This window comes from Megascapheus bottae, chromosome 24, assembly GCF_031878675.1.
Source record: "Megascapheus bottae isolate mThoBot1 chromosome 24, mThoBot2.hap1, whole genome shotgun sequence".
Lineage (NCBI taxonomy): Eukaryota > Metazoa > Chordata > Mammalia > Rodentia > Geomyidae > Megascapheus > Megascapheus bottae.
The window spans coordinates 8,385,773-8,410,526 of NC_143532.1; the positions used below are offsets into that span (position 1 = coordinate 8,385,773).

General features: G+C 56.6%; 1 protein-coding gene across 2 annotated transcripts in view; it reads right to left on the reverse strand.

Annotated features, from left to right (window-relative positions):
• Window positions 1–1,499: 1,499 nt before the first annotated feature.
• The window catches only part of Vac14 (VAC14 component of PIKFYVE complex), an 88,226-nt gene continuing 64,971 nt past the window's right edge, over window positions 1,500–24,754 (reverse strand). For both annotated transcript variants that reach the window (XM_090357290.1, XM_090357289.1), the window contains exons 15-19: window positions 11,336–11,510; window positions 9,851–9,969; window positions 8,182–8,261; window positions 5,439–5,589; window positions 1,500–1,734 (exon numbers count right to left, since the gene is read on the reverse strand). In XM_090357290.1, the coding sequence (XP_090213416.1) occupies window positions 1,572–1,734; window positions 5,439–5,589; window positions 8,182–8,261; window positions 9,851–9,969; window positions 11,336–11,510 (688 nt within the window). In that variant the 3' untranslated portion in view covers window positions 1,500–1,571. The remainder of the gene's footprint in view (window positions 1,735–5,438; window positions 5,590–8,181; window positions 8,262–9,850; window positions 9,970–11,335; window positions 11,511–24,754) is intronic.

Consider the following 24,754-nt stretch of genomic DNA (forward strand, 5'->3'; position numbering starts at 1 on the left):
GCGCAGGGGAGGGGCGCGGGCCGCGGCGGGGGCTGCTCCGAGGCCGCGCTCAGCGGCCGGCCGCGCCGTGCTCCGGGGTCGCGGGCCGCCGGCGGGCGGCGCGGGCCATGTCGCGGCGGGGCTGGCGGCGGCGCGGGGGGCGCGGCGCGGCGCGGCGCGGCGCGGGCGGCTGGCGGCGCAGCCTGGGCGCGGGGACTGGAGCGGCGGCGGTAATCCGAGCCGCGGCGCGGGGCGTCACGTGGGCGCGGCGGAGGGAGGACCGCGGGGCGGGCGCGGGAGGGGGCTGTGGGAACGGCCGGGCGGGCGCAGGCCCATTCACGGCCAGGAACCAGGGCTTTGAAATCCGAGCCCGGGCGCTGCCAGACTGGTCGGGCGAGCGGGGCCGGCGGGCGCGGGCGCCACCGCGGGTCGGGGTGGCGCTGGGGCGGGGCCCGCCCAGCCCCCCACGGGACTGGATGGGGGGGTGCCAGCCCCCCCTCCTTCTAGCCCTGATCTGGGGGCGGGGAGCCGTCCGGGCTCTCAAAGATGAGGCCTCGGGCGCATCCTCCGGACCGAGGGCCGGCGCCGAGCAGGCGCCCCGGGACGGCTCACCCGGCACAGACCCTCCACTGACTCGGATTCTTCTAAGAGCTCCGCTCCTCTCGCAGGTGGCACTGAAGCCACCCCGTGAGGTGCCCCAGGCCGGACTTCCTCGGGGGTGGGGTGGTAGTGTCTCGGCCCCGGGGCACAGCCCCGTTGTCGCTGTCGTCCTGGAGACCGCGGGCGGAGGCGCTCTCCGGGGCCGCCCCGGGCTCCTGCCCTGGGGACGAGGTGGCACAGCTCCTCCCGACGCCAGGGCAGCAGCGGCCGCCTGGGAACTCGCCAGGCAGACGAGCACGCAGGTGACCCCTGGCACACACAGGTGCGGGGGAACCAGTGACGGGACGGCGGCCCAAGTGTGCGGCCCCTTCCGTGCGGAATGCTGGGGCTCACGGGGACGTGTCCCCCTGCTCCAGGGGGCCGAAGGCAGGGCTCGGGGCTCCAGACACGCCGGGGGGGAGGTGCCCACCCCGCGCGTGGAAAAGCCCCTCCAGCATGCCAGCCTTCTAGGGCCAGGACTCCAGGACAGGGGAGGCCCCGAGGTGGAGGCAGCTTTAGGCATAGTAGGAGCCCCATAGAGGAAAGAGCAGGTGCGTTAAGGTTTCCGTCGTTTCTTTATTGAGGTGGGTATCACTCAGTGGAGATCTTTGTGCTGGTCCCAGCGTGCACACGCGCGCGCACACGCACACACACACACACACACACACACATACACACACACCAGGCCAGAGCTCTGGGGACTGAGGTGAAGCTCTTCTCACGGGGGAGAATTAGAAAGAGACTGGTTCCGAGGATGGTGGGCTTCTGGGGCTGTGGCCCCACCCTGCTGGAGAGCCAGCTGTCTGAAGCCGGGGTGCAGCTGACAGTGCCGGGGCCCAGGGCTGGGCTGAGAGTGGACAGACCCAGCCCTGCGTCTGAGAGGCAGGTCCTTGGCACCGGGGAGGTGACCTCAAGACCCTGAGCGCATCGGGCCTTTGTCCAGGCCAGGCGTGTCAGAGGACGACCTTGCGGTCCAGGTGGTCCCCGCGCCCGCTGCGCTGGTGCCGCACTTCTAGGTGCTGGTTCTGGACCTTCTCAAAGTGCCGCAGCAGCTCGGCGTAGTCGATGCTGGCAGAGTCACCCTTCTGGGACTTGGGGGCGGCCTTCAGACTGTCTCTGGAAAGAGGGGCAGATGAGCATGTGAGTGTGTGCCGTGGGGGCCGCGGGGAGTCTGCATGGCCACCCCTCCCCAGCGGCCTGCCAAATAACGGGCATCCAATGGCTGGGGGGAGGGGAGCCCTGGGCACCCACTCTCCTGCAGTTGATGGGAAAGGCCGGCTTGCAGCTTGGCGGTTACTCAGTCTGTGGGCTGGCAATGGCGCCCAGAGCAGGCATTGCACGGGGAAGCATTTCCTGTTTACCAGTGGCTCCCTTTGGGGTGAAAGCCAGAGCTAGCAGCCAGCCAGGAAGCCAGCTGGGGCCTGGAACAGGGTCCGGAGAGAAAAGGAGGAGACAGCTTGGCCCTTTCTCCAACTGAGATGACTGAAGGCTCTTTGCTGGGCCATCAATTTGGCAGGAATTTGCTTTTGGGGTTTGGAGATGACCTGAGACCCATGGTCGCATCCTGGGGGGCGGGGAGAGTTGGTCTCACCCTGGTCCCCTGGTTGCTGCCATCCTCCATGCTGTACAGCAGCACAGGTTGTGCTCTGGGCTGTAGTGTGCTCTGTGCTACCTACACTCATGCAATGCAGAGGTGCCTGTTGCCCCACTTCACGCTCAGTGCTTAGCTTGCCCTTGGGGACTGGATTCTCTTGGGCTCCTGCCCCGTTTCTACCCACTCGTCTAGCCCAGCCTCATACAGCCATCTGCTCCTCTCACTCTGGTCTTCCTGGCCTGGAGTAGAGCTGCGGGAACTGGTGTGCATTTGCTGTCAAGGGGTCTCATGAGCCATGGGTTGCTTAACTAAGTGAACCCTTGGGTCTTTTGCATTCAATGAAGAGCCCTCAGTGTTGAGTGGTACAAGCAACAGGAGCGAGGCAGGCTGGATGCAACTGAACACAACCACTGCCTACTCTCCAGCGGGTGACTTAGTTTCCTCATCTGTCAAGGGGGTTGGCCACAGGCACCACACCCAGGTCAGATGCCTAATAGGTTTAGCCTTGAGTCCAGGCCCAGCCATGGCGACACAGCTCTCCTGGGAGGTGAGGCATCCAGGACCGGCACTTAGTCCAGTTTAGGGAAATCACGGTGGCCTTTCTCTCCCTTTACCGACATGGTTGGCTAGATGTGGACCAATGATGGCTGGGGCATGACAGGCTCCTCAGGCTCACTAGGCTTCAGGTGAGGACCGGGGATGGCCCTTCTGTGGGCCTAGAGGCAGCCTCCTCACCCTGGCCCCAGCAGGGCCTCATTGGTGAGCTTTAGATGGAAAGCATGAGTGCGGGGTACACTCCAGCAAGCTGGGCCCAAGTGGTATGGCATTCTAGGCTCGTGCTACTGCTCCTGACTCCCCTGGAACAGGGAGAGGGTTCTCTCCAGTACAGTGACCCCGTGGCCAAGGCGCCACTGCCCCAAGAGAACAAGCTGGGCTTCTGTGGAGGCGGGGGTAGGGAGGGGACCTGAGCTGGAGCACTAACATTAAGGCTTGTCACCTTGGCCAGGACAAGAGAGGACTGGTTTGAAGGCTCTTTGTCCCTTGACCCCAGTGAAGTGTCATCTGAGTTTGCGTGCCCACAGATCTTCCATGGTGCTAAAAACACCCCTGGCAAACCTGAGAGCTGAAATCTAGGGCTGGGGTTTTGTGGACATGCTGTAACAAATAGTAGTAGTAGTAGTAGTAGTAGTGTGTGTGTGTGTGTGTGTGTGTGTGGTGCAAAGAGGGGGGAGGGTGGCAAGACATACTGCCAGCACGGGCACATCCTTCCTGGCCTGAGCCTGGAGGCCACGATGCCTCTCCCTGGCTTTGTCTGTTTCAACAACCTCCAGGCACTGGGTGACAGGAATACTGAGTCAGTAGGGTAGAACCATGATTCCAGAGCCTAGAATGGGCCCTTTCTCCTGCCACCTCATACACCCACCTGTCACCAGCTTTTTGTTCGCAAGGTCCCTCTTGCCTCACGGAGGAGACAGTCCCTGGGGAGCGGCCATGATGCCGAGAGCACACACAAGGAAGGGCAGGCGAGGAACGCAGAAGCTTCTCCAGCTGTTCCCGGCTCACAGGCATGTCTACCAGCTGCTGACCTCGCCCTGGCTGGGATGCTCCTCAGTCCCTTTCCCAGAGAAAGCTGTCCCTCTGCTCCCACCCTGCAGCCTGGCCTCTCCCCAGCTGTCTGAGGCCCCTTCCTCACCCACTGCCCTGCTGTGTGTATCTAAGCTCTCTTCCCAGGCCCTGGCAAAGAAAGGCTAGGAACTGACAGCCTGGAAGACTGAGAAGAGCCCTCCACATCTAGTTAGTCCAAATGGAAAAACAAGACAAAACCCAAATGCCCCCCAAGTTCTGAGAAGGCATAGAGCTTGTCTGAGCTGTCCAGAAAACTTCTGTAGGCCATCAAATGCCCCACAGCTCAAGACTTCCTTGACTCTATGGCGAACCTGAAGAAATCCTCACTCTCTTCTTCTGATGTCTACTCACTGGACTTGAGGAGAACAGTGAGGGGTCCAATTGCCTCCAGCCTTCCTGCCCACCCCAAGACCAGACAGTGCACTGGGCACTCGGGGCTCTGAGCAGTGCAGAGGTGGCAGGCTGGCTCCCACCGGAAGCCATCTTCTCTCTTCCTCTTCCCCCAGCGCTTGCCCCGAGAGTACCTGACAGAGTCCTAACAGCCAAGCATTCCCAGAGGAGTCTATGCAGAGGCCAGGCTGAGGTGGACTGTGGTGGCCTCAGGACCTTTCTGGAATCTCAGGAGCTAGAAGCACTCCCATGGTAAACTAAACACAAGCCCCACCCCATGGTGGCCTCCTAGCTCCCTGGGGACACCCAGTACACAGTGCTGTCTCCTGGGGAACCATTGGGTGGCACTCAGAGAAAATGAGATGGCAGCCAGCACAGGACCTACTCCTATCACCCCGATTGCTGCTGTCTAGGAAAGGGGGCAAGAAAGGCAGGGAGCTGGGCCACAGCCTGGGACAAGCTATCAAGTGTCTCACAGGCAGCTCAGGAGAAGGTGAGCTGGCTGGAGGGAGGTTGGGAGCCTGAGCCCAGTTGTCTCAGGTGCCCAGAAGTGCCAGTGGGCCCAACCTGAGGGTGTCTGAGTCCACCCGGTGGGCAGAGGCCTGAGGCCCTTGCTGGAGGCGAGGCGCCAGGCCCGCTGAGCAGCCCCAGCAGCCGAGGAGGGAATTCTAGACACAGGGCATCTGATGCAAGCTGGGTGCACTCCATTCAGTGTAAATCTTCTCAGTGGCTCTGCTTGTTTCCATGGCGACCTGACAAGTGAAATTTTCCATCTCGGATGCCAAATGCCTGTGGATGAGGCAAGGCCTCCAAGGGTTACCAAATATAGACACAGCCCAACAGGCCATGGGGCTGGGCCAGCGGCGGGCTCAGGGTGGGTGCCCGGACCCCCCTGCCCAGAGGAGGTCAGGACCCCAGCGGCAGAGCTAGGAGTACACCCTGCCTCCCGCCCCATGGACGACGGTGGGGAAGGCTGGGTGATGCATGGCTTCCAGATCTGAGACTCTGATGCAGTAGGAGGCCAAGAGGGACTCAGGTCTGAACCCTGGTCTCACTGCCACTTGGGCCACCATCTCCCTCCACCTCCTCTTGTCAGGTGACAAAGACCCTTGAGTGAATCCTGACCTCGCTCAACAGGTACAGGAGGCCTTGGGGGTGCTGAGGCTGGGTACCCCGTCCTCAGAGCCAGAATCCCCCCGCTGGCACTCACTCCGTCTGCAGTAGCTCGGGGTTCGGCACACACTGGAGCCGGTGGGACAGCAGCTGGAAGGCACTGCTCTGGGGCAGCAGCATGAGCAGGCCATACAGTGCCTTGATCAGGTATGGGTTGTTCTTCACATCCAGCAGCTGCAGGCGCAGATCTGCAGAAGAAGGGCAGAGGGGAGGGGTCAGGATCTCGGCACAGTTCTGGAGTAAACCCAGCCTAACATCTGGGCCCAACGCGCGTGGAGGTCGAGAACTCCGCCTGAGTGGGGCCAGCCAGGCCGGTCCGCTCCTCCAGGTCTCAGCTGTTCCCATGTCACCTTTCTTCCTGTCAGTCCCCTCAGCCCAAGGACCCTCACACCTGCTGCAGGGTGTGGCCGCCTTCCCCACATACAGCTGCCCCCTGTAGTAAGTGGGCTGGAGGCCTAAGGAGTGGCAGATTCCCTCGCCAGCTCCACACGTGCCAGCACGAGGGCTATAAATAGGATGAGATGGAGAGAAAGCCGGTGGGTGGAGGCAGCCCTGAGGGAAGGGGGGGCGCAGGCTTTTGTGTGCAGTGAGGCCTACAGCAAAGCCTGGAGGCCCGCCCTCCACTCAGTCATCATCAGTCCAACCCGGCGTGCCTGACCTGCTGGTGGCCGTACCTAGGCGCAGAACTAGCTGTCCTAAGGCTGAGGTGGGCTAGAAATGGGCTCATTTCCCTCCCGAGTCTTTGCTGGAAGACCACAAGTTTGTCTCCTACCGGTGGGCATCCTCTGGGGATGGCAAACCAAATCTCATGGAGGGCAAGCCAGGAAGTAGGTGTCACAAATGGAGACTGGTACAGCTGTCCCCAGGCCCAGCCACCTACAGCACTGCCAAGTGGGTAACACACACTTAGCACACAGCCTGCAAGAGCCTGGGATCTTAAGATCTCTGAGGTGGGTTCTGTGACTCAGTGCACAGGGAGCTGGCTGACACCCTCCCCCAGCTCAGCATGGGCCGATCACAATAAGAAAAGCCCTTCAATGTTGATATCAACCATCAATGCCTAACTATAAACCCCCAAAAGGGTAGCTTCTGAGGGCCAGCTGGAGGGCGGGCCCCACTGGCACTTTTTCATCTGTGCCCTTTGCAATAGCCCGTGTAAGAAAGAGGTAACCAGGTTCCCCTTGTTTCTTTCTTTCTTTTTTTTTGGCCAGTCATGGGCTTGAGCTCAGGGCCTAAGCACTGTCCTTGGACTTTCTCAAGGTTAGAGCTCTACCACTTGAGCCTCAGCACCATTTCTGGCTTTTTTCTATGTATGTGGTACCGAAAATCGAACCCGGGTCTTCGTGCATGCTAGGCAAGCACTCTACCACTAGGCCAAACTCCCGGCCTCCCCTTGTTTCTTATGAGGGGAAACAATCCAATCAATCAAACCTAAGGGGAGCTGTGGGAACCTCAATTTTTAGCACAGGTGGAAGGACCCATGACTTGGGACCAACATGCAATGTGGCAGGGAGCCATGGTGGGAGCCAGCCTGTGAGATCTGGCAGGGTCTCTAGGTAGCCTCGAACTGGATTACAGGTGCCTAGCCCATGTAGGCCACAGATGGCTTGCCTGGGGATGGGAAGAGGTCCTTATACCTGTGAGGTCACAGGTGGTGATTAGGGAAGATGCCAAGGAAGTTTTCAGCCATCTCCATGGCTCTCGGGAAGCTAGGCTCGGCCAGCTCAAGTCCGAGTTAGCCTCCAGGCAATGCAGCTAGACGGGTATTGGTGCATGTGTAAGTGTGTGTGTGTGTGTGCACTGCCGTCAGTATCTTTTCTAGCCCATGCCTGAGAAGCTCCCCGAGGCCTCCCCTGGGTGAGCCTGGCCTCTGCTCAGCTGAGCCAAGGCAAGGCAGCACACCTGGGAAGGCAGGGACAGGCCTTGTGCCCTGGACCCCAGTCACTGTGGCACCTGTTGCTTGAGTGGCTGACCCTTCCAGTGGGAGGGAGTTGGGGGATGCCGAGCCCTGACTTTGACTCTGGGCTCCAGGGAAACGTCTGATGGCACAGGCTGGGCAGGCTAGAGATGCAGCCTGGAGCTGGAGGCCTGGGAAGCCAGCTTGGCGAGGCCTCCAGTGGGCTGCCTCCAGCTCCGCCGCCATACCGTAAGCACATGCTGTCACTGGAAGTGCCGCTGCTTTGGGGAGCAGCATGGCATGCATTGAGGCTCTAAGTGCTGTTTCCCCAGAAGCTGTGCACCAGGCACCCCTGCCCGTTGACGCTAGCACAGGCCATTTCTCCTTTCAGAGGGAGGGCATGGCTCCTGGCAGGGGCACTTACAACCTCAGAACTAGGGCAGAGGGTGACAGGTGAGGAAGGTGACTGGGGTACATCTGGAGCAGGGCATGTGTGGCAGTGCTCTGTCAATCCCAGCACTGGGAGGCTGAGGCAGGAGGACCTGGCTCTGAGTCTAGTTTGGGTTACAAGACAGTCTCAAAAACCAACCAGCCAAAATGCCCTATAAACGCCCAGTGTGCGAGCACTCACTTGTGCCTGCAAGCTCCCTGAGGACATAGACAGGACCAAGTTCTGATGGCACGTGTTCCCGTTAGACTTCAGCCCTGCCACCCCAGCCTTCCATTCTTGACATTCTAGAAGCCTCTCTGAAGTGACTGACCTCCCTCCCTTCCCAGCCAAAAGCAAAAGCAGTCTCTGGCCTGGCGCTACCCCAATCTCAGCCAAGGGTAGCCTAGGCCATGGCTGGGTTACCAGGGGGGATCCGGAGGCAGGGACTCTTACATGTGAAGATGGGACATTCGATGAGCTGTACCAGTTTGTCCACCTCCGTGAGGAAGTCCACAGTGACCTCCAGGTCCCCACTGGGCGGGCAGTCAAGGAAGGTTTCTGGGGTAGAATCTGTGTGCGCGAGGGGGCAGCTGGGAGGCTGGGAAGTGCCAGAGCCCGGAGCCCAGCAGCCTGAGCTGACGTGGCGTCCCGGCAGTTCGTGCATTGCTTCTCTGTGACCCTCGCTTCCTGGGCCGAGCTTGGCTCTTGCTAAGCAGGACTTGGCATACAAAGGACAGATGTCTGTTTTCTTTCCCTTTCTGTCCCTCTGAATGGAACGCAGCACAGCCGTTCCTCGAGTGGGGCTCTGGTTCCGCTCAGGCAGCTCTCTTCTGCACCCCCCTGGCCCGGGAAGGCTCTTATCTCAGTGCTGCAGCCTGGCAGGGGAGGGCTGGGCAGGAAAGGCCCCGTCCCTGCCCAAGAGGTCAGTTCCCCAGCGAGCCACCGGAGTGCTTGGGAGGGCAGCCGCCTCCCAGGCTCCGGGTCACAACCAAGAGGGGCAAGGTGAGAGTGTGGAAGGTGGGGAGACGCACTGGCCAGTGAAGGTCGGCCGGCAGCTGACCCTCAGCTGACCCCTTTGGGCCCCTTTCCTTAACTCCGGCTCCTGGTCCATTGGGACAGGAGTCTAGTTTATCTTCTCCATTCAGCTCAACTCCAAGGTCGCGTGGCAGGCTTCACAGAGGCTGTTTGGAAAGCCTGGCGGGGGATGCCTGTTGGTGAGCAGGTGCGGCGGCGTGTGCGGGCTCTGCCCACACTTCCTGCCGAGGCCGCCATGCTGCCCGCGTCTCCTCCCGGGTCTTCTGCACAGCTCGCTCGCTTGCTCGCTCGCTCTGGCTCTGTAGCCTCTCCTATGCCTGTCTGGACATTTCTAGCATACCCTTTGTTTTTATTTTTGTTTTTTGGCCAGTCCTGGGGCTTGAACTCGGGCACTGTCCTTGGACACGTTTTGTTCAAGGCCAGCACTCTGCCACCTGAGCCACAGTGCCGCTTCTGGCTTGTTCTGTGTATGTGGTAGCGAGGAATCAAACTCAGGGCTTTGAGCATGCTAGGCAAGCACTCCATCACTAGGCCATGCTCTCGGTCCCTGGTTTTTAATTTTTAGTTAAAAATTCAATGGTTTCGCTGGTACTGAGGCTTTGACCCAGTTTGAGTGTTTTCACTCAAGGTTGGTCCTCGACCATTTGAGTCACTCTACATTTGCATCTAGCTTTTTGCTGGTTAACTAGAAATAAGCTTCTCATAGATATGTCTGCCTGGCCTGGTTCTGAACCACAATTCTCAGATCTCAGCCTCCTGGGTAGCTAGAGTTACCTGTGAACCACCAGTACCAGGCCCCTCTAGCCCTGACTCTGGGCACGGCGTACAAGTGTACTTGTGTGCAGGAGCTGCGGTGGCCAAGGGGACAGGAGCTGGGGCTCACACAGGGTCTCAGCCCCCTCGGCCCCATCGCCGCTGCTGACATCTCTCCAGGCCCACTAAGAGACTTGAAGAAGGCCCTGTGTGCCGCCAGCAGCCCACCCCTGGACACGCAGCCCACAGTGCTCTGGGGGCACAGATGCCGTGCGCCCCGAAGGCTGAGCAGAGGTGGAGTGGGGGCCTGAGGACGGCAGCGAGAGAAGGATACAACTTCTGAATGAGGTCATAGGCGTGCCGGTAGTTCTGAGTGAGGAAGCAGAGGGACACCGTGGTGACGGGGTTGTGGCACCAGGAGCGGTACAGGCAGCAGAACAGGTTCTGGCTCTCCTGGGAGAGAGGTGCAGCGTTAGGAGGCCCTGCTCCCCCTCCCCACCAGACCCACAGGGGACCCGTGGAGGGAAGGCCTTGGAGGGGCAGTGAACTGGGCCTTCGGGAGCATCCGGGGTGCCAGCTCAGCACCCGGCTGTGTTTGGCAGTCCAGCTGGGGACGAGCTGTCACAAAGGAAACGCTGACAGCTCCTTCTCAGACCCTGTCATTACCTCTGGGCCCCACGGAGCCACGTGGTGATGGTAGCTGTGGTGGCAAGGGCCGGGTTTGGAGGGGGCCTACCCTTTATAAGCTGGCATTTCTGCCCCCAGCAAAATGACAGTAACTGTCTTCCACAGAACACTATGGTCCTGAAGTCTGGGTTGGGGGAGGGAGTAGAGGGAGGGCACGTCCTGAGGATCCAGGCTCCCTTCTGCATCCTGAGTGCCCCCCGCCTCCCCTAAGCAGCCACCTCGCGCACTTCATGTCCTTAGAAACCCTTGGGAATACTTGGAAAGCCCATGAAAAATTCTTAAGGCCTCTACGAATGTCTGGAAGGAACCACAGGCGGAAGACAGGGCTGTGGCCTGGATCGTCCTAAACTATTTTGCCCTAGATGCCCTTAAGACATAGGCTTCGATAGCCTGAGACTCCCAGGGAATGGCCGGGAGCAGAGGGGGGGATCCAAGCCCAGATCAGGAAGTAGCCCCCAGGATGGCACTAGGTCCTGTAGGCACGGAGGCAGCCTGGGCTCTTGGATGGGAGACATGGGACTTTTGACCTTCATGTCTTCCCCATCCTGCAGTGTCTCCTTGCTCTCTCTGACCAGCCCTTGGGCAAAGCATGGGACAGGAAGCAATGTGACACCCTGGCTTACAACAGGCATTTTATGAGACAGATGTTTCCAGCTGTGCGAGAGAGAGAGAGAGAGAGAGAGAGAGAGAGAGAGAGAGAGAGAGAGAGAGAGAAAGGGGGAGGCAGGATGATAAGGGAGAGGGGAATAATTAACCTCTGGCTCCCTGGTAGAATTACAATCCTGACCTTGAAAGGGGGGCTCTGCCTAGTGGGGTGGCCTGGAGCCAGCAGAGTCTGTTTTCTGGGAGCACTGTGGGTAGGGCAGGAGTCAGTGACAGGAGAAGGATGGGTTACTGGTGGGGATCAAGGCAGGCACAGAGCCTTCTGTGGGCAAGGACCTTGGCAGCTATCACTCACTGGAGCATGCAGCCACCCACCCAGGACATCATATGTTACACAACCAGAGGCTGTATAAAAGGCCTCTATTCCATTCTCGTCTCCTCCATGATTCTCCCAGGGCAGCCAGGGGATGGCTTAGTGACAGTGGCATGCAAGCCTAACCCAGGGCTGGAGCCCGTGGACACCAAGTACCAGAGTCTTGAGGTCCTTGAGCTGATTCCTCAGCTGGAAGAGCTCGGCAGAGGTGAGCAGGATGGTGTTGAGGGTGTGCACCATGGTGGACGCGAACTTGAGGTCTTCCTCCTGGAGCAGGATGTCTGCCATCGAGTGGAAGATGTTCTCTGCGTTTAGAAGGAGACAGAGCTGCCTGCAAAGCAGTTGGAGAGGCAGTTAAGATTCTGGCAGTCTGGACACCTCCGGGCATGGGACTGGGTTTGGGAAGCCTCCCTCTTGGCTTTCCAGGATCCTGGGAAGACCTCTTCTTTCCTGGGCTGGTGGAGGGCTCAGAAACTGAGGCACAGGGGGACCTGGAAGATGCTCGCAGGAGGCCTAACTCCATGCCTCCCACCCAGCTGCCTTCCTGAGCTCCCACGTCCACACTGGAGCCACACATGCCAAAAAACTGCTGCTCCTGGATTTTCCTTCTCTTGCCAAATGTCACCTTCTTCTGACAAGTTCTCCACATACACACCATGCATTATTGTTCCCCTCAAGAAAGCACCCCCACCCACCCCATTCAGGGGCTACGCTGTTCATACGATGCCTCTGCTTGGAACAAAACCTGCAGGTGGCAAGAGACCAACAGGCATTATTGGGTTGAAGGGACCCTTGACGGCCCTGAGCTTTGTCTTCCTGCTGTAGATGAGGATATGTGTTTGGGGATGGGAAGCTGGACCAAGGTGTGGGATCAGGTGAAGCCAGGACCCGGCCCCACTGGGCCCCATGCCCCGCCTCTAGTTAAAGTTCTGGGAGCAGATCTAAACTTCGTGCAAGTGTATCCATGCGCAAGTGTGTCCAAGTGAGCCCAGCGAATCTGGGGAAGGAAGAAAACAGGTTTTCCAGAATCTCCAAGGCAAGGTTGATTATCAGCCTGCTGACTGGGCCGCCATGCTGCCAGAGGCCCAGTCTTGATGGGAAGAACACCCTAAGCCACCTGGGCAAGGGCCTTCTGGCTGGCGTGGGGCAGGCCTGGGTATCTGAGGGAGGGGGTGGTTCATGGTGCCCTGCCCTCGCTCTGCCCTCACAGCCTCCCGTCTGTGGCTGATATTGTCTCCTGACTCCGAGTCCCCAAACCAGGAGGGTGAGCCTCGAGGTCTCAGGCACTAAACACGAGCCACATTAGAGTGAACTGGCCCCAAACATGTCTGGTTCCCTCCAGGCTCTGAATACATATGGAGCACAGTTCTCATTATCAGTGATCTATTTCCTGCTTCCCTCTGAATCCCAGCCATGGCTTTCTGACCAGGCTGGAGAAGATTCCACCCCACCCCACTGCCTGCTCCAGAAAGATCCTGTAATGGAAGCCAAACCACGAAGGGAAAACAGTGGGCAGGCTGTCTCTAGCTCCGCTTAGAACCAGTAGGCTTGAGCAAGACTTAGGCCCAGTGGGAGATGGGAGAGATGGGTGGTGGGGAGTACAGGCCCGGGAAGGAGGTGGGCAAGGAGATGGGTTCACCATCAACTCTGCTGTACACATCTGGGTGGGCAAAGGTCTCAGGAGTCTGGCAGTCCCACCCTCAGCTGTGTGGTACCAGTGTCTTGTTATGGCTTAATTGGGGGGCATATCTGTAAAATGGTGGCAACGAGTGGCAGGCAACTGCAAAGATAGTATCCATCTATTGTGAGGCACCCAGTTTTCAGCATGTGGCACTAGGGGGTGAGCCCCTATAGTGGAAGCAACGGCCAGTCCCAGGTGGGGGCCTGGGTATGTTTCTTCAACACAGGCAGAGGTAGTGACCCTTCGGCAGAACTCAGACATGGCTTCCTGCCCCCTCCACCCCTCGATGAGGCCTGTCTCCAAGGCCATGGGACAGAAATGTTCCACAAGGACAGGCTCGAGAGGGCAGGCAGTGCTCTGACAAATGGTCACAAGTGCCCGTCGCCTGCAGCTGCTACCGTCTCCATGACAGAGGCCAACAGCTGAGCTGCTGCCAGGCAGCTCTCTCCGGGGACCCAGGACCAGCCTAGCAGGGCCGGTAACAGCTGGAGGGCGGGGCCTCCTGTGTGAGGCTGGTCTGGGAGGGGATGGAGGGACTGGCAGAGGTGAGGCCAGAAGGTGCCATGGTTTCCAGGTGTCCTGACCTGGGGAATGCAGTCAGTAGTTCAGGGATGGTGGAATTTTCTCGAAACAGCCTTATCTTGCCACTGCTGACAGTACTTTCTCTTGGTTTTCCTTCTCCCTTGCTGACTGTGCCTGCTCTTCTGTGGCTGAGTGTTTCCTCTCCTCTTTGGTGTGTCTCTCTTGGGAGTTTTGGGTCCCCTGGGTATGTCCACGTCTGCCTGGAGTCGGTAGGTTCACAAGTGTCTCTCCTACCCAGAGCCTCCCCTCGCCAGCTCTTGGGACAGTGCTTGCAATGAAGGACCCTGCTGGCTACCCACCAGCAGTTCAACCTTTGCAAGGCTACAACCTCATTTCAAGTCCCTGTATAGTGCCTTCCATTGTAGTTAATGGGGTCAGTTCAAGTTCTAGCTGTTCAAGTTTGTACCAAAGAACCCTTAGTGCCAAGCCCTCTATCCAGCCAAACTGCAGATCCAAGGCTTTGTCTTGAGTGCTTCCTGCCTCAGTCTCCTTGTCCTGTTCAGTTACTGCTGCCAGAGCCAATCATCACTTTTTGGGTGAGTCCCAAGTTCCTGCTAAATGGGGGTCCTCTGAGCCAAGCACGGGCTCTGTGCTAGTTCCTCACCTGAGGTTTCTCACTGGGCCCGATATAATGCTCAGCTTCTGCCACCACCTACAAGACCTTGGGCCTCTCCAGCTCCAGCTCCTATATCCTCTGCTAATGCCCTAACTCCCCAGGCTTCCCTTCTGTTTCAGACACATATATGCACCTTACAGCCTTGCTGTGGTTCCTCAAAGCTGGCTCCTCTGCCTAGGGAGGTCTCAGGTCTGCCTGGCCCTCCTGAGGCTTTGTTCTAACATTTGTATTCCTGCTGCCACTTCTTTATTTTTTTGAAGGTCATGGGGCTTGAACTCTGGGCTTGGGCTCTGAGCTCTTCAGCTCAAGGCTACCGCCCTACCCCTTGAGCCAGCGCTCTATTCAGCCCTGCTTCTTTCACAGCGTCTGTCCCTGTCTTGAGGGGTACCAGTGTGCTGTTTCCACCTGCCTCGTGCTAGGATGTGCTCCTAAAGCAGGGCCTTATCTGCAACCTGAGGACCTTCCCTCCCCTTTTCTCCCTTCCCCTCTCTCTTGGCAATACTGTGGCTTGAGGAGTCTGAAGTTCAGAGAGAACCCACGTTTCCAGACACACTGTGTGTCTAGATGGGAGATGAACAGAAGAGCACCTTCCAGAGCCAGAGTCCCTCTTCAACCCCGTGCCTCCCCGGCGCCCTGCCTGGCCGGGAGAGCCTGGCAGATGGCTGCCTTGCAGGCTGCTGTGTCATCACTTCTCTGTGGAGCGCCAGCCTGGCTCTCAAGCACAGCGTCAATAATGGAACACAGCTTGCAAGCATTACACATTTGCCCATATTTTCGAATACCCACAGGAAAGCGCTATTCATCCCGAGACAATGGCCTGGAAAGTGCTTGGGGACAGGCAAGAAGGTGGGGTGGGAGGGAGTCTGAATGTGTCTGGGGGGCCCAGGGAACTCTTGTCCATTCTGGAAGTGGGCAGGGTCTCTGCACATGTGCCCTGTCAGTAAGGAATGGCCTGGAAGGAGGACTGAAGACCACTGAGGAGAGGTCCTGAGTGGGGAAGAGGAGCTGCTGGGCTCCACGAGGGCTCCATAGCTGGGCCATGTCCCTTACACACAGCCCAGAGCTTCACGGACATGGCTCTGTCTTTTAGACTTCCTGCTTCTGCCTCATGGCTGTCCTCTGGCCTCTCTCCTCCATCCCAAAGGCTCAACAGCCCAGGGCTATCTGCCTCTTGCCTGTCACTTTCCCTCAAGACCTGAGACAATACCACCCTGTCCACAAAAACTGCCCTTTGGGGGGTAGCACTAGAAGGTCAAGGCCTGGGCCCTCATGGCCCGGGGCAGTGACTGAGGCAGGCAGTGTCTGTCTCAAGTGGAGGCACCACACTTGTCAGGCTGCTGATGAGCCTTTGTGTCACTGTTCTTCCAACCACAAACACCAACCAAGGAGGCCAACTTGGCGGAGCACCCACGGATGAGGACAAGACCCCCTGGGGACTCTTGCCTGCCCTCAGCAGTGTGCAGAACAGAGTTGCTGCTACATGGATGTTGTCTCCAAGGAACCCAGTGCTTCTCCCTGTTTGGGGAGGGGGTGAGAGAACGAGGCCTGTGCATGGTGCTGGGCACTGCGGGCAGGTCCTTTCAGGACAGACCCATCCTGGGGGGGGGGATGACATGGTGGAGGGAGGAGAAAGGGACCTGTCACTCATACACCCCAGGGTGTGGGTCCTAGATGGCACAGAGCTGGTCCATAGCACCCTTTTATTTGGGGGGGCATGGATTCTGAGTTCCCCACTGCGCTTGGCCTGGAGATATTGACCCCGCCACATGGCTTCACTTGTTCCCAGGACCCCACTCCTTGCACCCTTAAGAGATGAAAGTTGCTAAAGCCAAAAACAGTCTCTCCCATTGCACTGTCACGCCAGCCTCGCTAGACCTCCTGGCTGCTCTCTCCTGATACTTGTGTTGATCCCATTCTGGTCCCTGCTGGCTCTGCCCATGGTTAGCACGTCTCTTAGTGTGGACCAAGGGTGCCAGAGGGTGGCCGCTCCCCTCACTGGGTGGTGCAGGCCGCTGACTGCCCCTTTCCCCACCCCTCCTTCCTCAGACTTGGCCTTTCTGAGGCAATGACCAAAGACAGAGGCTGGTCTCTGACTCTAGGAAGGGATGTTTGGAGCGAGTGTTCAGACTGGGAAGGAGGGAAGGATGAGGCCCAGCTGAACCACTGATGCTCAGGAATTTGTCCTTCGGGGTGCCAAACCCCACAAGAGTGTGGGAAGGGCACTAGAAGGCCTTGAGGCAGGTTTAAGAGGACATGGAGATGAGCCGCTGTCACTGTTGACAAGGTCACTGCCCTACAACAGCTGGCTTGGCAGGGGACAGACCGCTCCAGACCTGAGCTAAGAGAGACAGCAAGGCTGAGGGGTGCCCTCCTTCCTGCCTACAACCAAACTCTCCCACTACTATGGCTACTATCCACTTCTGCCCTAGCATCTGCTTACCTCTCAGTGCTCTCTAGCCCGTCACAAACAGAAAACTCAGGGGGATATCTCAGCTGCAAGTCCCAGGCTGGATGGGCAGGTCTCAGTACAATCAAGGAGACCAGGCATTCTCAACTCAGTGCCATATGAGAAGGGGTAATCTGCACAATATTTTTTTTTTTGGGGGGGGGGGGCTGGTCCTGGTGCTTGAACTCTGGGTCTTGGCACTGTCCCTGAGCTCCTTCTGTTCAAGGCTAGCATTCTACTACTTGAGCCACAGTGCTACTTTCAGCCTTGTCTGTGATTAATTAAAGAGTCTCACAGACTTTCTTGCCTGGGCTGGCTTTGAACCATGATCCTCAGATCTCAGCTTCCTGAATAGCAGCTGAGATTACAGGCACGACTCACCAGTACCCAGTTTGGTTTTTTTTCCCCCTTCCCTTGGTGCCTGTTAGGCTGACCACATCTTTTTGAACTTCCTCAAACTCCCAGCAGGCCTATTCACGCCCCCTAATCTGGTCCTATCTAACTGGCCAGGCCACTGGGTACCGCCTGTCTCCCAGGCAGGTCCAGTTCTGCTCTATCAAAAGACCAAGCGGGCCCCAGCTGGGGATCGAAGAGGTCCTCCCACACTAGCCAATGGCAGCCCTGGACAGGGGTCAGGGGCCCTAGCGAGTGGAGGATGACGGGCGTGCAGCCCTAGCTCAACGTTCTTAGAGCCAAAATGGGAAAATGGGTAGGAGGGCAACAAGCTTCAGGCGTCGGTGTCCACGGATTCCTGGGCAGTGGGCCTCCGCCGGCTCCCTGCCCAGGGTCCTCCGCTTCTCCCCCTGGCCTAGACCACCCTTCTTCCTTTCTACCTCTAGCCATTCGTGCGTGTGTTCACTTCCTCTCTCTATTGGCCCTTGTGGACGTCCACGTCCCCTTCAGTGGCCAAGGGAGCAGGGCCAGGAGTATGTTCCTCCAGAGGCGTGGAGTCTTGTAGCCAACAAGCCCAGAATGTGACCTAAGAGCAAGGCTGGAAAATGCAGGGACTCAAAAGTGTCCCTTGGGAGAAGGGCCTGCTCCCTGCTGCGTCTGTTCCCGACGGCTGGGTTCCTTCAGGAACTTAAAGGGAAAGCAGCTTTTGGGTGGACAGAAGCCTAAGGTGGGGAGAAGTACCTCCCGCCGGAGGCTCAGGAGGCTCCAGAACTCCAATGCACCCTGTGCCTCCTTCCTTTCCAACTCTGCTTCGCAAGTATGAAAACTGTAAATCTGTTTTATTTATTTCAATCAATGCTCGGCAGTGTGCCCCTCAGGGCAGAGGCAGCCATGGTAACCCTGCCAACTCATGCCTTAAAAATTCATCGAGTTTAATGCAGTCGATGTATCTGATACACTTGAAAGTTTCCCGGGGAGGGGGTGGGAGGCAGCTGAGGGCTTGTTTTTCTGGGTCTTGCTCCGAGTTGGTGGCAAGGGATGATACATGATGATGGGAAAGAGAAAGAAAAAGGCCTTTTATGCTTTCAGCTGTCTGTCCTTCAGCTCAAGAGGCACCTCAGTCAGGGTGTGGGTGGATTTGCTGCAGGGACTTGCAGGCTCATCTAGATGCTCCTCGGATAGGTCCCCCGCGATGAAGGACAGGAGCTTCATGGCAAATCCCCCCCACGGACTCACTGGGGTAGTTAGACTTCACTCTGACTTTGTTCAGGGGACTTAGCTGAGAGGGGCAGAGCAGGGCAGCTCTCCCTGCCACCTAAAGGGTTCCGCCCCCCTCCCAGGACAGCAATCACCTTGCAGTCAGCCCAAGGACTTGCTGGGCCACACCTTCCATGTGTCTTTTCACAGAACCCAGCCCACTGGCCCCGCTACCTTCTCAAGAGCTTCTGTACTGAGGCGACCGATTCCCACCAATGCTTCCTAGAGAAGTACTTGTCCCCCTTTACTATTTATGACTCCTGTCCCTCCAGTGGGTCCTGGATCCTTACTGTAGATCATAAGCTTCTCATGGCTGTTCACCTTCCCCAACCCCACCGTTGTGGGATATGGATACTTGTGGAACTGAAAATCAGCAGCCAGAAAGGCCAAGTAGATCTGGTCATCCCTTTTGTCTGGAATTTGGCTCCTATGTAGGGAATGCATTGAGGGGCTTAGGAAGCAGGTAGATGTTAGCAGGCATTTTGTGAGGTGTCTGGTTTTGGTTGGTGCACTTCCAGAAGCTACAAGGAGGCTCTGGGAAGGAGGGTCTCTATTCAATGAGGTATGGCCTGTGTCTCAGAAAAGAGGTTGCACCTTGTATCCCATGGGCAGAAATCCTAGAATATAACTGGATGCAAGTCAGGGATGGGAGCTGGGAAGCAGGGGTGCAAACTCCATGAAGGGAAGATAAATACTCCCTCACTTGCAGTTGAATACCTTTGGTATGGGTGGCAACAGCCCCTGAGTGCTCAAGTTTCCTCTTCAGAATGCTCAGAGCAAATGAAAAAAAGGGATGGGTCACTAAAGGAAATCCTGTTGTCTCTGTGACAATCAGGTCCAAGCCCTGCTGAGTTCCGCCAGAGTCCTGGGGTCACCGGGCTCCTGTCTTCCAGTCACAGGCGTTTCCTTTGCTGGAGCCAGTATTTCCTTCCTGATGGTGGCCACAAATAACAGCCATTTGTGTGGTTGTCTATATAGACATGTCAGGCACATTGTCTCCTTTCAACATGGACAGGTGTTACTGGGGCCCATGTCCTTTCTAACAGAGAATGCAATGAGGCACAGAGGTGAGGCCTTGTCCAGGTCCCACCACTGGCATGCTCACTGCTGCCGGGCCCAATGTGTGGGCTCCAGGCTCAGTAGCCCAGGCCCTTGGACATGCTCTTCTGGGAAGATAATGGAGGTGTTTTTGCCCTAAGCCTTCTTTGTGTTTTCTTCCTTTGTTGTGCTGAAGATAGAACCCAATGCCTGAGCATTCTAGGCAGGTGATCTACCACTGAGCCACACTGTAAGCCCACTGAGGTCTGACCTGAGGGAGAAAGCTGTTTCTCCATAGGTTCCAAGCAGTGTGTCTGCTTCTAGGCAGTGTATCTGTAAATCATGCTCCACTCTGGGTCACCTCTTTTGGTGGCAGACACTGGCCACTCCTGGATAGGACAATGAAAGCCTAATGTCCACACTCAATCTTGCTCTCCTGGGTGCTGGCTTGCTTCCAAGGGGGCAGGGAGGAAACAGAGTCCACAGCTTGGCCCTAAAAACAGGCCTAGGGTTGGTTCACCAGGGTGACCTCACCAGTGGGTTCCTAGAGACCTGACAGGGGTGGCAGCTTCTGAGTATGGGTCTCAGGCCAGCTGTTGCCTAAGGACTGGGGGTGGGAGGAGATTTTAATATAATGACTCCTAGTGCCAAGGGAGATGTGGTCAAGGCTACTGCTCTGAATCCAGGGCTGAAACTGCCAGGGAAACAGTGCCCCTGAGTCCCAACTGCCCTCAAGTCTCCTTGGTGATTGTTTGAAAGCCACTGACATAATCTTATCCCTTTGAATTCTTGGGCAGGATTTCCTCTTGAGGATGTGCTGAGTCTCCCTGTGGCGTACCCTGCCCAAAGAGGCTATAAAGCCTGGCATGCTGCTTCCTAGCCTGGACCTGCCTGCCATCCGTGCCCCTGCCACCTTCTAGCCAGGCTCATGTGCTCTAACCCCTTCATGGGAGACAGGAAGATACTGAAGTCCAGGATGGGTCTGAATCTATATAGCCATGCTGCCTCAGAGCTCAAGTCCCTGTGTGGCTAGACATCACACAGTGTGGCATCTGCAGAGGGACAGACCACACTCTTGGACTCAGTCCCTCTCCCTGCCCATTCCAGGGCTCCCATCTCTATAGCTCCAAGGCCTAGGGCTGGGATGCTACAATCCCTGCCTGGCCTGGCTCCTCAGAGGTAAGGTGTATCTTGGGACCGGCAAGGGAAGGGCACCCATTTCAGAAACTGTGCAATCTTCCCCATCAATGGCATGATAACCTGAGAAATAAGGCAGGCAAGCAACCAGAGAGGCTGGAGCCTTGCAGGGCTGCTCTGTTGTACCTCTGAATCGCTGGGGTACCCCAGCCCCAGGGTCTTCCAGCTACCAAACTGTTCTGTTCATATATTCTTTACTTTAGTGATTCTCTACTTCCTTTGCTCCAGGCCAAAGGATCACTCTCCCCTTGAGGTTTACAAAGTCATAAACATCCGGGGAAGCTGGTACCCCTTCCGCCTTCTTAGTGTGGGGTCTCCCCCACCCACCCCCCTCCACTCCCAACTTCTCTGGGAGACGTTCAACTTGCCAGCACTGCATTTGGCATAGCCGTTCTGACTTTCTGGCTACATGTGACAGATGATAGTAGCACCGCGATTAGAAGCTAGAATGACCAGAGCCTCTCTTGTCTTTACATCTGTAGTCTGAGGCTTCTGTGATAGTTTATGAACTCAGATGGTTTTCTGAAGCTCTTTGTAAGTGGCTACTCAAAGGGCACAGAGATAAACGGTGGAAAAAGAGAGGAAGTCAGATACTAATCTCACTCCTGGTGACAGAAAGCACATGCTTCCTGGAAATGGTAATAAGCTCAGGGCCTACATGGGCAGAACACAAATGATATGGAGGGACAAAGATGGCACAGAGGAGATGGCACTAGGTATTGCTGGCCAAATGGAAGGAGACTTATTTTTTCTTTTTGCCAGTCTCAGGGCTAGAAATCAGGAACTGGGCACTGGCGTTGGGCTTTCTCAAGACTAGCGCTCTACCACTTGAGCCACAGCACCACTTCTGGCTTTTTTCTATGTATGTGGTACCAAGGAATTGAATCCGGGTCTTTGTGCATGCCAGGCAAGCACTCTACCACTAGGCCAAACTCCCGGCCACTTATATCTTTTTAAAAAATCATTCCAGGAGGATAGAAAAATTCCCTTTGTGATCATTCATTTTCAGATACATGTAATAGACATTTTTGTCCTGGAAATCTTGATGGCCCAGGAAATCCTTACTGGATTAAATGTATGAGAATGGGAGCTCCATACTGAAGGCACTCTTGGAAGTTACCTTGTGAGATAAATTTCAGGACTCAGTTACAGATGAGACTCCCTTCCTCCCAGCAGAGGAGGAAAAGCAGGATGAGGGACCATTCCGCTGCTCCTGCTTCCTTCCCAAGATCATGCCAATGCCACTTGAGCAGATGCCACAGCACCACATAGAAGCGACATGAGAGACTGTAACACCTGGATATGGAGGCTCTATGAAGAGGGAGAGGACCCCTGGCCACTGGTCTCGAGAGTAGAGTGCAGAATCTGACTAAGGCAGGACCCCAAAAATGTGCCCTCCCCAAGGACAGTAAGGAGTAAAACATCTAAGTCAAACATCGTCGGATGGAAACCCACAAACAAGAAAGGCCTGTATTCACAAATACACAGAAAAGGATTTGGAAGAAAATTTACCAAGGTGACAACAAAGGAACAGAGGCTTCTGGGTGTGTGTGTGTGTGTGTGTGTGTGTGTGTGTGTGTGTAGGAAGTGGTGGAAAAGGGTTTTTCACAGTCTATATTCTATTCTCCTGCATCATGTCAATTTTTAGCTTGTGTGGCTTTAACATTTTAAAACCATAAATTCAAAACTCTTTAGAATCCCATACATTTGAGAATATCCTGGAAATAAACTATCAGTGGCAGAGCTGGAGCAGGGCTCTGGCCTGGTGATGTGGTGGCAGATTTTCCCCTCTGCTAAGATGGGCTGCCACAGATTTAACAATGGAAACATGCACTTTACAAATGAGAGGATCAACAGCCGGGAAATGGTATTTTTAGCGACTGTGGCTCTTTGCTTCAAAGGCGTATGTTTCATCTAAAACCAGGCAAACCTCCTACAAAGTCGGCCTGTTTGCAAGGAGTGATTAGCATAATACGAGCAGGGAAAAAGGCCTGGCTCCACTTGGAGCGGTAGTGCCTACTACAGGGGAAGGCTTGCTCCTGAAATAGCCCGCCAGATGAAGCATGGAGTCTTATCAATGGGGACGCGCCCGTCTTTACTTGGGGTGGAAACATGCCTCTGGTCCTGGCCTGGCTCTTAAGGTGTGATGGCACCACTAGCTGGGTGAGATTCAGAAGTCCTGGCGGCCACAGTTGGGACGTGCAAAGCTGCCCTTCTGGGTATACCTGAAGCACTGCTTTTGCTGCACAGTTGCCTTCTCCTAATTTAAGTACAAAGGCAGTCCTTTGTACTCAGAAATCCTTTCTGAGCCAAATTAAGAGATGGGTGCACAGCAGGTGGGGACATCCTGGGGAGGCTGCACCACTGTGGGTCCTGTAGAACTGCCTGCCTCTAAGAACTGTCCCTGCCTGTTCAAGCCACGCTGGCCTCAGGCTTGCCCTGTGGGCACATCTTTCATGCCTGCCTTTTCTTGTCTGGATAATGCTCGGCTGGCTGGAGCGGGGATCCTGGGTTGTGTCCATGTGAAGAGAAACTGACCTTTCTCACAACACAAGAACGGAACACGGGCTGTGACCTTCTGAGAGCTCTAACTGCAGACACGCATCTCTGGGCCAAGTTAGACAGATAACAGCCAGCAGCTGCTCTTCTGGCTGTGACAGGAGGCCTGGAGCATCAGGCTCTCCTGGGGAGAGTGGGGCTTTGGGGGGGTGGGGTGAAGGTGGGGTGGCAGTGACAGAAAGTGGCATGGGTGTGCTGCCTATTTTAAGTATCACTGGTGGGGGTCAGAGGAGACTGAAGGACTGGTTATGTTTCTGCCATTTCTCTCCCTCGGGACTCCCCCGGGGGACAAGGTCACAGTGAAGGTTTCCTGGCCAGAGTCAGGGGACAGGGAAGTGGTCCCAGATGGAGCACACAGCTGAGAATTTGAGAAAGCAATTATCATGCTACTGGGGGGCCCGGGAGCAGACAGAACTGGACTGGGGTATCTGCTCAGGCTTCAAGGGCAGGCAGGAAGGAAGGACAGAGGCCAGAAAAAGTTAAGCGTAGGACTTGCCAACTGTTAGAGCTGGGCTTCTAACCGAGGTTGGAGCGGGTCTCCTTCAGGAAAGGGAGGCAGACCATTATCCATCTGGGGAGGAAGAGCTCAGCTCCCAGAAGGAAGGAAAAGCTGGCTCTCCTCAGGAGAAACGAGCCAGTCTGAGCACGGCCTGCTAATTCTCAGGGCCCAGGGGGTGAACTGACTGAAGCCAGCATCCCCCGAGGAGTCATGCACATGTAGGGCAGGGATATCTGGGGGTACAGAAAAGGTTTTAAACTCAGATTAAGATAATCTGCTGAGGGCCGGGAGTTTGGCCTAGTGGTAGAGTGCTTGCCTAGCATGCATGAAGACCCGGGTTCAATTCCTTGGTACCCCCACATACATAGCAAAAAGCTGGAAGTGGTGCTGAGGCTCAAGTGGTAGAGCTCTAGCCTTGAGAAAGTCCAAGGACAGTGCTCAGGCCCTGAGCCCAAGCCCAGGACTGGCAAAAAAAAAAAAAAAAAAAGATAATCTGCTGAAATTGCCTGTTCCAGTGCACAGAACCTTCTAGAATGATGTGACAGCAAGACCCCTTGTCAAGCAAGCTGCCAAAGCCAGCTCCTCAAGCAGCTTCTAGAATTTTATGAGGCTACAAGCTGTCACAGTGAATGAATGAGGGTCCCAGCTCCCCTGGTTTCCTTCAGCTCTTCTCTTTCCCTCTACTTCTAGGGGTCAGCCATAACCTCACGCGTGCCGGCAGCCCCGTATTAGGCCACATATCCTTGCACAGATATGAGTAGCCCATGTTAGGTGGATTACTGCTCAGGCCCTTTTAGTGGCTCTCTGGGTCTCTCAGGACTGGGTCTGAGGCAGCCAGGGTCCTGCCTCCCTTCCCTACCGGGTTCCCTCTGCCTTCTCGCCACCCCCAGGTCCCCCAGGACACCTGAGCAGACAGCTTGGACCTTCCCTAGCCCCAGCTAGTTTCCAGTGATGTTGTGTGGCTCAGCATTGACATTACCTCTTTCCAGAAGCCTTCCTGGACCCGTCCTCTCCTGGGCACCCCACCCCCACCCCATCTGCTCCCACAGAGCCCCGGCATGCGGTGATGCTACAGCTGGTGATGGAGACAGGCTCTGCTCACTGCAGTGTCCCCAGTGGTGAAAACGGCCCGGCACTGTGGCCACACAAGACAGGTCTGCTCAGTGACAAATGGCTGCTTGGGGCTCCCGGGGGCAGCACAACAGCAGTGCGTTCCTGGGTGCCAGGTGGAGCCTTCCTGCATTCTTATAGGGAGAGGGGCTGAGCACTTGCACCTGGCCATTCTACTCTCAGACACGCGGGCCCTG